General features: G+C 39.1%; 1 protein-coding gene across 6 annotated transcripts in view; it reads left to right on the top strand.

The window, feature by feature from the left end:
* zmp:0000001168 (signal-induced proliferation-associated protein 1) overlaps positions 1 to 16,371 on the top strand; it is a 53,633-nt gene that overhangs the window by 26,548 nt on the left and 10,714 nt on the right. For all 6 annotated transcript variants that reach the window (XM_044141146.1, XM_044141148.1, XM_044141150.1 and 3 more), the window contains 11 exons: positions 2,451 to 2,575; positions 2,654 to 2,842; positions 3,977 to 4,151; positions 4,435 to 4,538; positions 6,799 to 6,956; positions 8,430 to 9,039; positions 10,204 to 10,478; positions 11,043 to 11,417; positions 12,548 to 12,674; positions 12,765 to 12,897; positions 14,594 to 14,692. In XM_044141146.1, coding sequence (XP_043997081.1) covers positions 2,451 to 2,575; positions 2,654 to 2,842; positions 3,977 to 4,151; positions 4,435 to 4,538; positions 6,799 to 6,956; positions 8,430 to 9,039; positions 10,204 to 10,478; positions 11,043 to 11,417; positions 12,548 to 12,674; positions 12,765 to 12,897; positions 14,594 to 14,692 — 2,370 coding nt within the window. The remainder of the gene's footprint in view (positions 1 to 2,450; positions 2,576 to 2,653; positions 2,843 to 3,976; positions 4,152 to 4,434; positions 4,539 to 6,798; positions 6,957 to 8,429; positions 9,040 to 10,203; positions 10,479 to 11,042; positions 11,418 to 12,547; positions 12,675 to 12,764; positions 12,898 to 14,593; positions 14,693 to 16,371) is intronic.

Below are 16,371 nucleotides of genomic sequence, written 5' to 3'. Positions count from 1 at the left end.
GTGAGACGCTGCGCTGTGGTAGGAGGGAGCTTTACGTTTGTCTGGTTTCATTCAGGATTCAAAATCAGTAAAAGCAGAACAACATGCAGAAGTCTGCAACAATGAGAGGCAGTTATATTTATAATCCCTAGAAAAGATTGTGAAAAAAATCTTCTGTTGTTGAGGTAGCATGACCAAAAAAAATCAAAAAATCTGTCCTAAAAAAACACATTTCATGCCCTATTCAGAGTTGGACAGTAACTAGTTACATTTACTCGATTCTATTAATTTTTTTGAAAAAAAAAAATTACTCTTAAAAATAGTTTTACTGCTTTGTACCTTTTACTTTTACTTGAGTAATTGTATTACAAAGTATCTTCACTCTTACTTGTGTAACTTTTCTGGATTCTCTGCCCACTGAATGAAAAATTAACATGTTTTAATCAAAACATTCACCAGACACAGACACACCCCTGCAGATTTTGTTAAAGTTTGCAAGCCCCACGCGGCTTTTTTTTGACTGATTTTGTTACTAGGCCCAAGCAGCAAAAGCGCCGCAAAGGCCCATTGGTTTTGTCATTTCTTTTGTCGCTTATATGAATTATTGTCATTTTTGTCCGTAAAATAGCAACTCTATATTTTGATCTGTCTGATAATGTAATTTTAAAATATTAAATGATTGATAATTTGATCAGTCACTCAGTACTTGAGGCGACTTTTTACCAAATAGTTTTTTATTCTTGAGTCATTTTTTGGACAGCTATTTTTTAAATAATAATCACATAATCACTTGTGGTTTAGTTAATGATTATTTCTTAACATGGGATTTTTCCTATATTTGGTAGGAGATGAAGTTACTCCAATATTTTTACAAAACATATTAGCAATACTGTATACAGTATTAATGTATTAGTTGTACTAATGATGGCATGGCTGCACAATTATTATTATCACTAGTCAAAATGATGAACAGATGAAAGAGGTGGAGTTTGCACAAAATTATTAACTTGATGTCAAATTATTTTCATTCAACCAAGAAGTTTGTTTCTGAATGAAAATGAAGTATCCATGTCTCAAAAGATTAAAAATTGGTGCTTACAGAGTATCAGGAGAACAGAAAAAAAATATTGAATTAATTTTTTTTTTGCTCAGCTCTCTGAGATTGGAAGGCCTGTTAGCCATCACCCTAATCTTTGGCTTCCTCCGCTGCTTCTCTGTCAGTCAGAACTGCAGCCGGCTCACTCCAAAATGTTAATATTACTTCCAGCCATATTGGAAGTAATATGACTGGAAGTAATATCTAATAGTTTGTTCTCAGTCAGAATAAACTATTAGATATTTAAGGTGATTAAGTTTAGTTTCAGGTTTAGCCATTCAGCTAGCATTAGCTCTTTGAATGCTGATTGGTCTGCCTGTTTGTGAGTGATTGTGTGATTGATTCATTTGACATTTTTCTGTAGGAATATATTTTTATTTAACCTCACACATTTTGGTGTTTCATAATAATCCTGATTAAGGCCACAAGCCTAAGCGTATTAGTCTGTCGATAAAGTTTGTTCCTCTATTTTTCACCACAACTTTAAACCTAAATCTGGTAGGGGTATGAATAATTTTGCACTTAGCAGCATCAGGATATTTCTGAGACGAACACAACAGTACACTCATCTTAATGAATAACGGCTGTTTCTTTCTTAGAGAGCCTTATAAATAAAGTACTTTGATATCATCCATGTTCATTCATGATGCACATACTTTCTCCCTCAGGTCTTGCTAAAATTAGCCTGCGTGTTTAAATATTTAGTTTTTATTCAAGACAATAAGAGCAGAAGTTTCTTCTGATGATATGAGAAAGTACTGAGTGAGAATGAGGGAAAAATAAAAAAATTTTACCCCTTTTTCCATTTAATAAAGTTTTGTGTCTTTCGTGCATTTTTACTGCCTGCAGTTTTCAGTGTGTTGTTTAATTGAGTCCTAAGTTTCAAATCTCCACCTGGATATTTTTGCTTATTTAAATTGTATGAAGTTCATTAAATTTCCTGTCAGCAAATACATTGACAATTTATTCATAACAACTGGAACTTTCAATATCTATCAAGTTATTTTCACAATTTACCGTATTACAGCAGAGTGCCTCTCTGATTAATTTCACTCCCTGCAACGACGGGAGTGAAATTACCGTAATAACCTGATACTGGTTTGAAAGCGCAACGTCTCCCCTTTCAGAAACCATTGGAATTGTTCAGATAGCGCAACGTGTGGTGGAATTACGGTACTGCAAATTTGGCTGCGTTGTCGCCGTCACGTCCGAACTGGAAGAGTTAACAACATTCTCACCCTCTGGTTTCATATTTGACATATTTTTTCATATATATATATAATTTATGCTGATAGGAGCTTAATTTTCAGCTATTAATATTATCCTCAGTCATCATAATTAAAGTGATATTTACATTTCTCTGATTTTCTTCCAGAGCACCAGAACTTCTTTGGGATCGATGACCGCCTCGGCCCTGTGGCCATCAGCTTCCGCCGGGATGAGAAAGAGGGGTCCAGCGGAGCTCAGTACAATTACAGAATCATCTTCCGCACCACAGAGGTAAAAAGCTTTCCCTTTCTTCACCCCTCTCTTCTGGTTATGAGCCTGTGAAAGTAACTTGCTGGATCCTCTGCTCAGATGAAGACGCTTCGAGGCTCCATCCTGGAGGAGTCCGTGCCGTCGGCCGCCCGTCACACAACCCCGAGGGGCCTGTCCCCCAAGAGGCTGCTGGAGTTCATCATGCCTGAGCTCAACCTGCACTGCCTCCGCCTGGCTTCCAACTCCCCAAAGGTCCGGGACACGCTGCTCAAGCTGGACGAACAGGGGGTGAGTGACGTCACATCCGGGCTACCAGACCCCAAGTTAGCATCGGATATCAAAACCAGGGCCGTTTGTGGAGCTGGACTGATTTTGTGCTGCAAAATGATAAAAATTTGTGGTTGATGCAGATGAAGACCTTTCACCCCCATAATTACAACAAAAATATGATCCACAAATTAAAATCTTCCCATAAAAATGTCAGATACAGATATAATAAGTATTCATATTTTAAGAAATTGACAGCATGCGTTGTCATTCTAAGTTATGAGAACCATTTGTTGTGAATATTTGTGGGTTTCACAGTGAAAAAAGTAACATTTTGCAACTCGAGTTTTATGTTTTATGTGACTCAAGGTCTAATATGCAATCACAGCATGTCCAAAAGAAAAGAAAAAAGTGTAAATTAAACTTTGTAGCATCCAAATCTGTTTTTAACTTTTAAAACTTTACTGTATTTACTGAATACAGTAAGGTTTTCAAAAAACGAGCAACCTCAATTATTTTCTTTATCATTGAGAATATATAAAATCTTTTTCAGTTTTCTTCAATCAAACCCAAAATAAATTTGTAATGTAGCTGCCTTACTTTTTTTAATAAGGCAGAAGTTTAGGTTTTACAAAGATTTGCACAAAAATATCTGTTTTGTTTGTTTAATTAAAAATATTTCATGCTTGGTTTACTATTGAGCTGGTAAAAAGTTAAATGAAATTTTAGTTTTAGGTTTGTTTTTTTTTGTTTTTTTACATTCTTGTTGAGGATTTTTGCCCATGGATGTTATAAAATGTTTGGACACCCTTGGTCTAAACTCTGTCATGTCTTAGTCTACATACAAAGTCAGAAGTTTACATACTCCTCTTGTGTGAATTTCATTTATTTATTTATTTTTTAAGCTATTCATTGTTAAGTTATGAAATACAAAACAATTTTGATGCAGACATTTGGTGCCAAATGTTATATGAATTTTATTTTGATTAACACAGGGTTAAAACTTAAATTTTAAAGCTCTGATATATACATTCAATCAATAAGCTTCTACGATTATTTCGCCTGGATATAAAAGTTCCAGACCAAGGTTTAAAATATCGCAGAAGCAAATATGAATCAGTGTTGAAATGTTTGCACCGCTCTCTTTTTGTGCAGCTGAACTTTCAGAGGAAGGTCGGCGTGATGTACTGCCGCGCCGGACAGAGCTCCGAGGAGGACATGTACAACAACGAGAGCTCTGGGCCGGCGTTTGAGGAGTTCCTTGATCTGCTTGGAGAGCGGGTGCGGCTGAAGGGCTGGGAGAAATACCGAGCTCAGCTGGATAACAAGAGTGAGCTGCATTCGCCCCCCTCCACTCCATCTATTAGCTGCATCTCAGTTTGTCGCAGTGCTGGTATCCGAAGGGCATCAGTGTCCCACTGAAAGCCTGAGATAACTCCTATCTGGCCACATGTAATCTGAGTAATGACTGAGAAACGGCGCAGTCGCTGCTGATTATCTCCAAACTTTATTCCCTTCAGATTTCAGCCGGGCCGCGACAGTTTGTGCTTTCAACTTGGAGATGGTGACTGATTCCTCTCCGTGTCTGTTTCTCTGTTTTTGTGCAAACGCAGCCGATTCCACTGGAATGCATTCCCTCTACACGCGCTACCAGGACTACGAGATCATGTTTCACGTGTCGACCATGCTGCCCTACACGGCCAACAACACGCAGCAGGTGAGTTGAGAATATCATCTGAGGGTTAATGTGCTTCAGTAATTCATGACATGTGTATGATTTCATTTAGATGAGTTTAATTCATGTGTGTTTCTGATAATTTTGAGGATTTTTTTTCTCACTGTGAATGAAAAACTGAAATTCAGTTGTTGAAAAAATTAGGATGCTAATAGAGGAAGGGATTTTATCACAGAAATGTCATGTTATGGCCGACATAATCATGAAGCAGCAGGTAGTCAACAACATCCTTCACAGCGATTGAAAACCACAGAAGTGGAAAGTTAAGTGGAAGGAAAAAAAGTGTGGTTGGAAAACATGTAGACATACTTTCAGTCGTCCGACATCTCTATTAAAAAGCTTTTTTTTAATTGATCTTGGGTTAAATTCAAATATCACGTAGAAGCTAAATTTTGGATTTTTGTTAGCCAAATTAATCAAAGTTTGCAAAAATAAATGTTTGAATCTATCCAACTGTGTGTAATGAATCTAAATGAGTTTTCACTTTGACATAAACTTTACAATCACATTGTAATTTATGGAGATGTACATATACATTTTTCTTCCTCCTTTCCATGTTGCGGCATAATTTTTGCCTGCCAGTCTTTTAGGTTTCACAGAACTACTCTCACATACTTCTCCTTTTGTCTTTGCAACATTGCATTAGTATCTGTGCAGCCTTCATTACGCTTCTCTGTTCAGACTGTCTTGCTTTCAGAAAAATCCTCTGTTCACTGAAACAAACATGACAAACCCCCCCAGTGTTCACTCTCCCACCTTCATCGTTTTCAGCGGTCCTTCCTTCCTGTTCAGGCTGTGGTTTAAACTTGTCATTAACAAAGGAACTGGAAATGTCATATATATATATATATATATATATATATATATATATATATATATATATATATATATATATATATATATATAGATTGAAGGCTTGTATAAAAAAACACAAAAAAAAAACAACATATTGATCAGATCCCCCGTTTTTAGATCTTATCTAGAAATAAACTGAAGTTTTATTTTAAGTTTCTTAATATTCAAAGTATAAAATCTTATTTTATTTTATCTTTTGATAAGATACCTTTCATTTTATAAATCATTAAAAGAGACGTACAAAAGTATTAACGTCTTGTGTGAAGTGTGTGAAATATGAGGTCAAAGTACAAAATTAGTACAAATTCACTTCCTCAGCTGAAAGAATAACCCATAAACCGGATCAAGGCTGTCTGAATATATTATAAATAGGGAAGCAAAAAGAGAAATTTATATATATATATATATATATATATATATATATATATCTATATATATATATATATATATATATATATATATATATATATATATATATATATATATATATATATATATATATATATATATATATATATAGATAGAGAGAGAAAGAGAGAGAGAGAGAGAGACTTCAAAAATGTGGAAAAAAAAATTTTGGTCAGAAAAAGGAAGACGTTCTTCTGCACTGTTTAAAAATGTTGAAATAGTTGTCACATTTTTTAAGGCATTCATGATTTAAATAAGTAAATCATGAATGATTTACTCATTAATTGAATGATATAAGCTTTTAGTTTATTAAAAGAATAATAATTGCATAAAAAATATTGTCATTTGTTGATAGTTGGTGCAGTTTTTGGTCCCAAATCATGCAATAACAAGGAAGTGGTTGTTTTATTGTCATTAACATTACATTGACATCCAAGGCATTTGTGAACAGGAACAAAGAAAAGAAACATGTAATCTAAACTGAATTTGATTGAGGATACGTATGTTGTTTAAAGTGACATTACAGCACAATGTCAAAAACCCTCAGGTTTTACATGTATGATCTGTGACATTAAAGGGCGTGTTTTTTGTGTTAGCACATTTTTGATGTCTTAAATCTGTAAAAATGGAAGTAAAACACAATTAAAACTTCTACAGTCTTTCACTTGTAAAACAAAAATCTGCTGAAATCAGTCTCAGTGTGGACTTAAAGTCAAAATCTGTGAAGGCTGTGAAAACTGCATCCCAGCCTAAGTTGCATAAAGTCAGCTAAAGAGACTCTGTGCCGCAGTTACAAGCTAAAAGGAGAAATCCCCTTAGAGATGTGTTGTTCTGACTGAGAAAGGAACCCAGCAGGTTGTTGCACCAAACTAACATCATCATGTCAACATGTATGATTAAGAACATAAAGTAGGATTGTCCAGTAGCGTGTGGTAACCTTGTTTAACTCTTTGTGTCCTGGTTTTGTTCTCATCATCAGCTGCTGAGGAAGCGACACATCGGAAACGACATCGTGACGATCGTGTTCCAGGAGCCGGGCGCTCTGCCCTTCACTCCGAAGTCCATCCGCTCACATTTCCAGCATGTCTTCATCATCGTTCAGGTTCACGAGCCCGGCACCAACCACGCCTACTACAGGTGATTCTTTCTGCTGTTCTGCTCCTGTCATCAGCCTCTGATATCTAACAGAAGAGGTTTTCTATTATCCAAACCTATGGAACAAGCAATATTATATGTAAACAACCAGTTTATTGCAGAGTAATGGCAGAATACGCTTTTTTAATACTTTTAACGAAGGATTCACCAATATAGAAATGTTAGGCTGATGATATACTATGTCCGATATTATCGCTGTTTTGACCGATAACCAATATTTACCAATTTTATATTTATTTTATACATTTACTTACCCTCTTAAGGACTTAAAAGAAAAAACAGACTACATTGCTGCCATTCTATACCTCAGATTAACGCCCCATAATCCTTCGATGCATCACTGTCACATGACCAAAACTCTTGAAACATAAACAGCAGCAATTACTGGCTGTAAATACTGGTCCATTTTTATTTATCGGACTGATACAGTTTATTAAAAAAAGGACTAAGATGGGCCATTAGCGATGTTAACGCTGACATATGGTGCATCCTTACTTTTTACACTTCAATTGGGATAAAATATTTACAGAAACACTTTCTCCTTTTAAAGAATTTGAGAATGAACCAGTTCAGGTTAAACATGTTTTGTTTCAGTTTCAATAGATTATCCAAAATGAGCTCTATTTCTCCAATGACGGAAGAATGAAAGACGTTTTTAGCATTTTTATTACTTTATTCAAAGATACACATTTACACTCATTAAGATTAGCTTTACACATTTATGAAAAGGCCAGACAATGATGTAAAGACTTGACTTGCTCGCACCATTTGAGTTAATTGAATTCACACCTGTGAATGGATTTTACAGCAACACCTCAAATGTACCATGTTTGTGTGACATTATGGAAAAAAGACATCGGCTAATATAGGCTGGCTGAAAATGATAAGAAAGTGTCTTTATCAACAGTGAAACAAGTCTTGTGCCAAAATGGACAGGATGGACAGTCAGCTGGAAGCCATTAATCCAAAAGCCAGATCAATGTTTATAAATGCACTCAGGAACCAAATCACTTTATGAAGAAAATGTGGGTATAAAAACTAAACTAAACAAAAATCTCTCAAGGTATTTTGACATGTTACAAGTAGAAATAACATCCTTACTAGCTTAAAACTGGGATAGTTTAGTCAATTTAATGCCAGACAGAGAAAATAATGTGGTGTCTTTTCAGGCTCTTTATATAACAGCTGGTTAAAATGTCAATAATACACAAAAAACAGTGAATTTTGAGCAAAAGAGAGAATTTGTACTCTTTGTTACCTTGCCGGGAGTCACTGTTAAGTTGGCCGTTACTATTGGTGTAATAGTCACCTCACTGAAGGTGTGAGGCGCCTCAGGAGAAAACACTCCTCCTCCGCCGCTGCAGCATGCAATACACTGCAAACAGGACATAGATTGAGTGTTTCTGCTGAACATTTCACACTCTTTCATTCCTCTCTCCCTCTCTCTCTCTTCAGAGTGGCTGTAACACGCTCCAAAGACATCCCGTTATTTGGACCCCTGTTCCCCAGGGGCGCCCGGTTCCCTCGCTCGCCTGCCTTCAGAGACTTCCTCCTGGCGAAGGTGGTAAACGCCGAGAACGCTGCGGAGAAATCTGAGAAGTTTCGCTCCATGGCCACGCGCACTCGGCAGGAATACCTGAAGGATCTGGCGGAGAACTACGTGACCACAACCCCCATCGACTCCTCCACCAAGTTCCCCCTCCTCTCTTTGGGGAGCAAGCGGAAAGACAAGATGAAGGGCGCGAAAGGCGCTGAGCTGCACAGCGCCGGAGCGCTGGTGTGGGCGGTGATGGTCAGCTGCAGAGATGACTCGGAGGCCGGTGAGCAGCAGAAGTTCCCCTGTCTGCTTGGAGTGTCGGCGGAGTCGGTGGTGCTCATCGAGAGGGGCAGTCGCAGGGTGGTGTTCAACTGCTCCTGTCGAGACGTCATCGGATGGAAGGCGGTGGCTGAAACTAAGAACGGGGGGCCGTGTTTGGACATCTTCTATGAGCGCGGGGAGTCCGTGTCGATCAGCATGTTGGAGAGTCAGACAGAGGACATAAAAGAAGTGGTGCAAAGGCTTGAGGTATGTGGTGCTTATGATAAAGTTTTCATTGCAATTTAAAGAAGAACTTATTATGCAAATTTCACATTTTAGAGTTTTCCTACTTCCATTGGATCTCAACTGTTTATAAGAATAGCCCAAGCTCTTAAAAAATATCCACTTATTTTTTGGTGAGACGTTAATGCTTTTTGATGTCGGAAAAATTAGCCGTTTCAAAAACCTTCCAATCAATGAGTCACACTGCGCTGTTACCTAGCAACCCCTATGAAGCTCCAGCATGTTTGCTCAGTTGGTTTTAGCATTGTGCAATGGCTGCTGGAAAAGATAAGCGTTTTATTGTTGACGTGCTATCCAGAAACCACTTACTACGTTCTTATTGGTTGTGCAGTAGGCTCCACTTTTGCTTTTCAAAGATGTACAGTTTCCAGCCATTTTGACGAGCAAATGTAAATTTTTTGATTTAAAGCAACAAGAGGCCCGGCTCATCCTGAAAGGAGCTAAAAACTAAAATCTAATTATATGAGAATGATTTTGTGCAAAAAATTTAAATTAACATGATTCGTATAGACATAACCCAACCTGTTCCAAGAAGCATGACTGATGTCATTTTGTTGGGAGACTCTTTGTCATGAAGTGGTGTGAGGAGGTGGTGAGGCAGACGCTTGTAGACCCAGGTTGAAATGAGATGATGAAGTTCAATATCGAAAAATACACTGACCAAACATAATCCAAGAAGTCGAAAAACCTGGCAGCACAGTTGAGCGGAAGACTAGGGCTCAGCACCGTTAGCAGCAGGCTACACGGATGGACGAAGAGACTGGAAAGACAGCTTCGATAAGACGACAACAAACGACTAGGACCCGACGAGGAACAAGGAACACAGGTGGGGTTAAATACACAGAGGGTAATCACGGAACGAGACACACCTGGGTAGACAGGACAGCACGGAGACTCATAAGACACAGAAACTCAAAATAAACACAGAAAAACTCAAATCAACACAGAAAAACCCAAATCCTTACACTCTTCTATGTGAGCTGTAGCTTTCTACAGTTCCCCCAGGGTTAATTTGTGGCTACACTGTGACAAATGGGAACATTAAATATTATACTGTATTTTTTACATCATGATAGTGTAAAACATACTAGGTCATTTTTTTGATTCACGTGTCCTGTCGTTCTTCAGCTGGTGACGAGGGGCTGCGAGGCGCTGGAGGTCACCCCGCTGCGGGACGGAGTGGGGCAGCCTGGCTTCCTCATGAACGAGGAGGGCTTCGTGACGGACCTGCAGAGGTTCTGCTACGCCGAGAGTGGAGGCCTGCAGCTGTGGGCTCGCGTGGTGAGGCTGTGCGGACATTCCCTGGTCCACTTGAGCCCCGAGGAGAGGAGCAGGCTTCTCCGCACGGCACACAAGATCCACATCACCGTCATCCCACCGGATGAGAACGGCAAACCTCGCAGGTTGGACAGAAGTCTTTCTACAAACTGTGGACCCAGGAGGCGGCCACACTGCAGGGGTCAAGGCAGCAAATGAGTTGGAGGGAGTCAGTGGAACAAGATGGTCCAGAAAAAGACAAGAGTCAGAGATAGGTCACAGCTCTCTCTGCTGCTAATGACAGTCTCTAGTCAGCTGGCCAGCAACCAGTAAATCCTTTTTAATGATGTTTAATCACACCGACACGGCCTGGCCGACTGTAACCAGGACATTTCTGCTTAACTGGCAGCAGAGCGACGGCAGAAACAGCTGTGAACAGAGTTGTTGGGATAAAGTAAGACATTATCAAGCCAGACATCTCTACTGCTTTCAGCTCCAAATAACGTCACAAAGCTGGCGAGAGAGATTTAATGTACTCAATCCTAAATTGCTCCTTCTGAGGCACAAAACATAAATTATCACAATTATGTGGCAGAAAGAGGCGGCTCATGGGAAGCGTTTGCTTTTGCCTTCGTTTTGTTCAATTTGTAAGTCATAATGCAATAAATCTCGGGGATTTTGTTCTCACGCAGTCTGTTATTGCTTTGCAGAAGTTTCTCTGAGCTCTATCAGAAAGCCATCAAGGATGCGGAGTGCAAGTCCGGCGAGGACCAGTCGGGAGTGGCCTGGGTGGTGGATGAGAGGGAAGACGAGAGGGAGGAGCAGAAGGTGGAGGGGGAGCAGCTGAAGGCGGACAGGGTCGAGGAGGAGGAGGAAGAGGAGGAGGAAGAGTTTACCGAGGACGGCGGCGGGGAGCAAAACAAGGAGAGTCCCGGCCCGTTCCTCGCACCGCCCGCCTTACCTTTGTTGAGGGCTACATCTCTACAGGACCAGCCAGCCAATCAGAGCGAAGAGATTAGCATCTCTCAGCTCACCCGCAGCGTTTCTCTGGAGAAGCAGCTGTCCTACACAGACACCTGTGATGGGTAAGCTTCACTAAAACTCAGAAAAAGATATCTGATGCTTTCAGTTGTTTAATTTAGCTGCTTTAAAATCAACCCCAGATTGTGATCAAACTTCGTTTGACGTAGGTTTTTAATTATGATTTAATTGAACTTGGATCTATATTCATGTTTGCTTCGTAAAACAGAAAAAAAATTTTTTACTGTTCTGAAATACAAAAAAATCAAACTACATTACAGACAATCATCTGGCGAATCATTACTTATCATAAAATGTAATCAAGTCATTTTTTTTGCTGTAAAAGAGCCAAAATTGAACGACTCCAATTCTTCAACTTAAACCAAAAGATAGATAATTGAAACTTGTACACATGAGGACCATGATCCAGGGTTTCCCACAGTGGATTATAAACCTGGTGGGCCACCAGGCTTTACTTGTGCCCCCACCAGGCTAAGCACTGCTTATTTATTTTTTAAAATCTTTAAGACTTTATAGTTGGTGTTCAGGCTTTAATCTTTGAGTCTCTAGCACTCTGTTAATCAAATGATATATTTCCTGTCAACTTTAAGAATAATTTTAACTCAAAAACACGACTGGCCGCTGGATTAATGACCGCCCTGGCGCCCAACCACCAGACTTAACACGTTTTCTGGGGGAAACCTTGATGATCCCAAATAGAAAACAGTTTTTTTCACGAATAAAGCAGATAAGCTTTAAGCCTCTAAGGACCTGCAGTTATTCTAAAATACTGAGCCGCATTGTGAAATGTGATGATAGCGCACCAGCACCTTTGTTTTTATTGAAGTACTTATCTACGTCGTCTGCACTCTGGTCTAATTCCCATCGTCTTCAGTATCAAAGAATCTGTGTCAGCCTGTTTAATTACTTCAATCAGACTTGTCAGCTGCTGGGGAGGAAGCTCAGCAAAAAGGAAACACTCACACAGATAATTTTAGATTCTCTTCACATTGAGTTAGATTTTTATCACCCTTTTAAAGCACAACCAAAATGATTTGACTGGACTTATCGCATGCTATTTTTGATCCTTGAAAACCTAAGCTCTCATGGTGATTAAGTTTGGTTTTAACCTGTGGTCTGGATCAAAAGATTTGCTTTTGTGTATTCTCCTGCTACATTTCTGCCTGATGGACAGACACGTGTACGACAACGTGATGATGAAGGAGAAACGCCACATCTACGAGAACGTCGGGGAGCTGAGGGACGCCACGCCTGACCTGATCCTGGCCGTTAAGCCCAAAGTTCCTCCAGAAGACGAGCAGGTCGACCACAACACCTGAGCTGCGTTTTCCCCTGACGCTCTTTCAACACGTTTGATGTAAACTTTGACCTCCGTCTGCTTCTTGATTTAGTTCATGGCCACTGACTTTGGCGAGGACAAAGCTTCAGCGAGTGACTCGTCCGTGTTATCTTCCCGGCTATCGAGTGTCGACCGAGCAGAAAGAAACTCACGAGCCCTCAGTCTGCATAACTCCATCACCAAGAGTAAGAGCTTTCTCATTTCTGAGACATAATCTAAAAACTTGATGAAGGTCGTTCAATACAGTGCAGTGTTTGATCCTTTTAGTCAAATCTAAATGTTTCAAATCAACAAACCTGCAGGATTGTTTTAGTGCAGCCATATTAAAGTTTAAGAATCTCAGTCAGACTCAAGTCCAGACTTTGACTAGGCCACTCCAACACCTTCATTGATGTTTTTTTTGAGCAATTCAGAGGAGGACGTGAAGGTTTGTCAGTTTTAACCTCGTTCATCCACAGAATGGTGCTGTGACCTTTATTTAATCATCTGTTCTTGAGACTATTTGGATTGTGTTGCTATTAATCTACTTCATTTGGTCAGATAATTTCTATTAAATGCTTTTTTTAATTCATTAGGTCTGGTTGTAATTGGGCTGCTGGTCAAATTTAACAAAGCTTTCAGGTGAATTCATGATTTGAAAACGAGGAAGCTTTACTGTTTCAATTTGGACCAGGTTGGTTTGGTTAGCCATTTTCTCTTAATGAATAAAATAATTTCCTGCTCTTTACTCACATTATTTATGTTTGATAAAATCTACTTAATGATCTGAAGCATTCCAGTGTGAATGAACGAAAAACAAAACAAATCTATAAGGAAACAGTTTTCATTATTCTGTATATTTTTGGGGGTTTCCAGCAAACTGGATCATCAGTTTGAGGAAATTTAGAAAGTAATATGTGCTGAGAAACACTATGAACCTGATTATAAGTTCAAAACAAAGCTTTATCACAAGACAGCAGCTGGCACAGCAGCTCAAATGATGCCAAAATGGAACGATTACACATGTTTGCAAATCATCTCTGCCTGGTTTGACCCTTAAATTCCTTTTTTTAGTCCCATCCTGCCTTAAATCCCTCTCTTCATTATCCCCCCTGCAGTGCTTGCTGCGTCCTCTTTGTTCCTCCTCTTTCACGCACGCTGCTGGCTATTCCGCTAATCTAACATCACCCCTGCTCTGCTGCCCTCCTCCGCCACGGGCTGGAATAAAAGGGGGGACATATGGGTGGTGGGAGGGGTGGAGTTTCAGGCGGGCACACTCCCCACCCAAATCAAGGAACCCCTCTTCCGGAACCATCTGCTCTGCCTCTGCTGAGATCCCCGTTCTGCAGCCACGAGAGCACGATTGCTCATCATCTCCTCAGATTCCTCTCATTGTTTCGCAGAAAGCTCGTTAACAGGAAGTCTGGAGGACTTTCAGATGCGTCAACACTACTTAAAGCTCAATTATAAAATTCGAGACATGCTTGAGAGGTGAAATGTAACGACTGTAGGCTTCTAGGGCAAAAAAAAATCCCCAAACAGTTTTTAATGTTTACTCACTTAATTGAAAGAAATATGAATTAAGTTAAGCTTACTTCCGCCTTCTTGGTTTTGGTTTCCAGTAATCATTTACATCAAGACTTTTATAGGCATGCCCTCAAAAACACCCTGCTCCTGATTTAGGATATCTGGCCTCAAGCTGCAGTCCAGCATCAAAGCAACACCGCCTCCTAGCGGCCGATTTTTGCCAGTGCAAGACCAGAGGCAACAGATGCATGCGACATCTGCAGTCGATTCCTGTCCTCCATACCCCCCACCTAAACACAGTCACACAGAATGCTGCATATAGTGTGATGATCGATCTTCACCTCTTATCTTATTTTGTTTTATTTTTTCTTGTAGTTCTCTCTGAGACGACAGATTCCACAGATGAAGAGTGGCAGTCCATTGCTGACCTGGCGACAGCCTGCCGCAGCATCCTGGAGGCTTTGTCCAAAGAAGGTGAGGTCCTGCACGGTTCATAATTTATATTTTATGTTTTTTGACAAAGCATTCCTGAAGTTATATGCACCATAAACCCGGAGAGCATAATTCTTGTGCTTTTTACTTATTATTGCTGCCCTCTTGTGGTCACTCAGCATACAGTACACGCTATGTGTTTAAAAAAAAAAAAAAAACTTTGGTGCTTTTTTTTTTTTTTTAATCATCAGAACATTTTTAGATTAGGAATCAAATTTTTTAATAACTAGGAAAAGATGTGAACCAAAAAAAAAGAAGTAGTTTCCAAAGCGAGAACCTGACGAGTGAACATTTCAGATTATTCTGCTTCTGTTATCTAGAAACTCTGAGAAACAGAATATCATCCATTGTTACTGAACTAAACTGTGAATGCAACATGCTTTCACATGAATAAAAGCAAATATATTCAAGAAGGATTCAAACTCTGAAAGGTTTTTCATATTTTTTCATTTTTAAACATTTTATGATGAGAACATGTATGAGGCTGTCATAAAGTATCACTTAAGTGGCAGGTGAAAGGAAAATTATTTTCAAATTTCTGCTAAGCACATTCAAGGTTTCCCCCAGAAAACTTGCTAAGCCCCGTGGCTGGGCGCTCCTCAGTCAGTCATCCAGAGCACCGTCATCTTCTTTAGTTAAAAAATGTTTAAAGTTGACATGAAATTTCAAAATATCACTTAATAATTACGTGTTATTAGATTATAAATATCTGAAAACAACTAGAAAGTCTTAAAAAATGCAAACACTTAAAAAAAACTTCAATAAATAAGCAATGCTAAGCCTGGTGGCCCGCCAGACTTATAATACACTAATCAAACATAATTCTTCCACATGTCTGCTGTGTCCACTGCATTAATATTAGCAAAGTGCAGCTTATAATGCAGTGCAGTTTCAGCGATGGCATTTTTACTGCTCTTCTTCAATAAAGGCCAAATTTATAAAGTGCTTGCCTAATAGTTGTTGATTGATTTTTCTGATCTCTGCTGTGAGTTTTTGCAGCTCCTTCCGAGTTCCTTTGCTTCTTTTCTGGTTAATCCTGTCTCTCTCCAGCCTGTCACTTTAGGTAGACACATACGTCTTCATAGATTTTCATACTTGTCCCATTTTCAGATAAAGGATTGATCAGAGCTCCGTGAGATGTTAAGAGCTTGGAATATTTTTTCACAACCTAATCCTGCATTAATCTTCTCCATGTTTTCCTCCCTGACCTCTCTGCTGCGTTTCTTCTTGACACAGTTTGTTCAGCAGTGTTCTCCAGCACAGCCCTTCACAGAACATTTCCATTTATTCAAAGATTAAACTACACACAGATTGGATTTTATTTAGTAAATATGATGAAAGTAGGCTGTACAAGATTTTATTTAGGGGTTTCGGAACGAGGGGCTGAATACCAAATCCACGTCACATTTTCAGACTTTTTGCACTTTAAAAATGTTTAAAAGCATGCACCACGTTCCCTTCAACTCACAGGGATGCACAAATGTTTGATCTTTTGATCTTTTACATAAAATCCTGTGTGATTATAAATTAACGTGCAACCATCAGAACAAACTTAGATATCTAGAGAAACTACTCATTACCTCAGATCAACAAATTGTGGAGTACTTTTTAATTTTTTTTGCTTTTCTTTTTCTTGTGCAGCTCCTTCCTAGTTTCTTTGC

The sequence above is a fragment of the Gambusia affinis genome, linkage group LG15, assembly GCF_019740435.1.
Source record: "Gambusia affinis linkage group LG15, SWU_Gaff_1.0, whole genome shotgun sequence".
Classification (NCBI taxonomy): Eukaryota; Metazoa; Chordata; class Actinopteri; order Cyprinodontiformes; family Poeciliidae; genus Gambusia; species Gambusia affinis.
The sequence above is the reverse complement of the archived record's forward strand: the minus strand, read 5'-3'. Positions and strand labels throughout refer to the sequence as shown.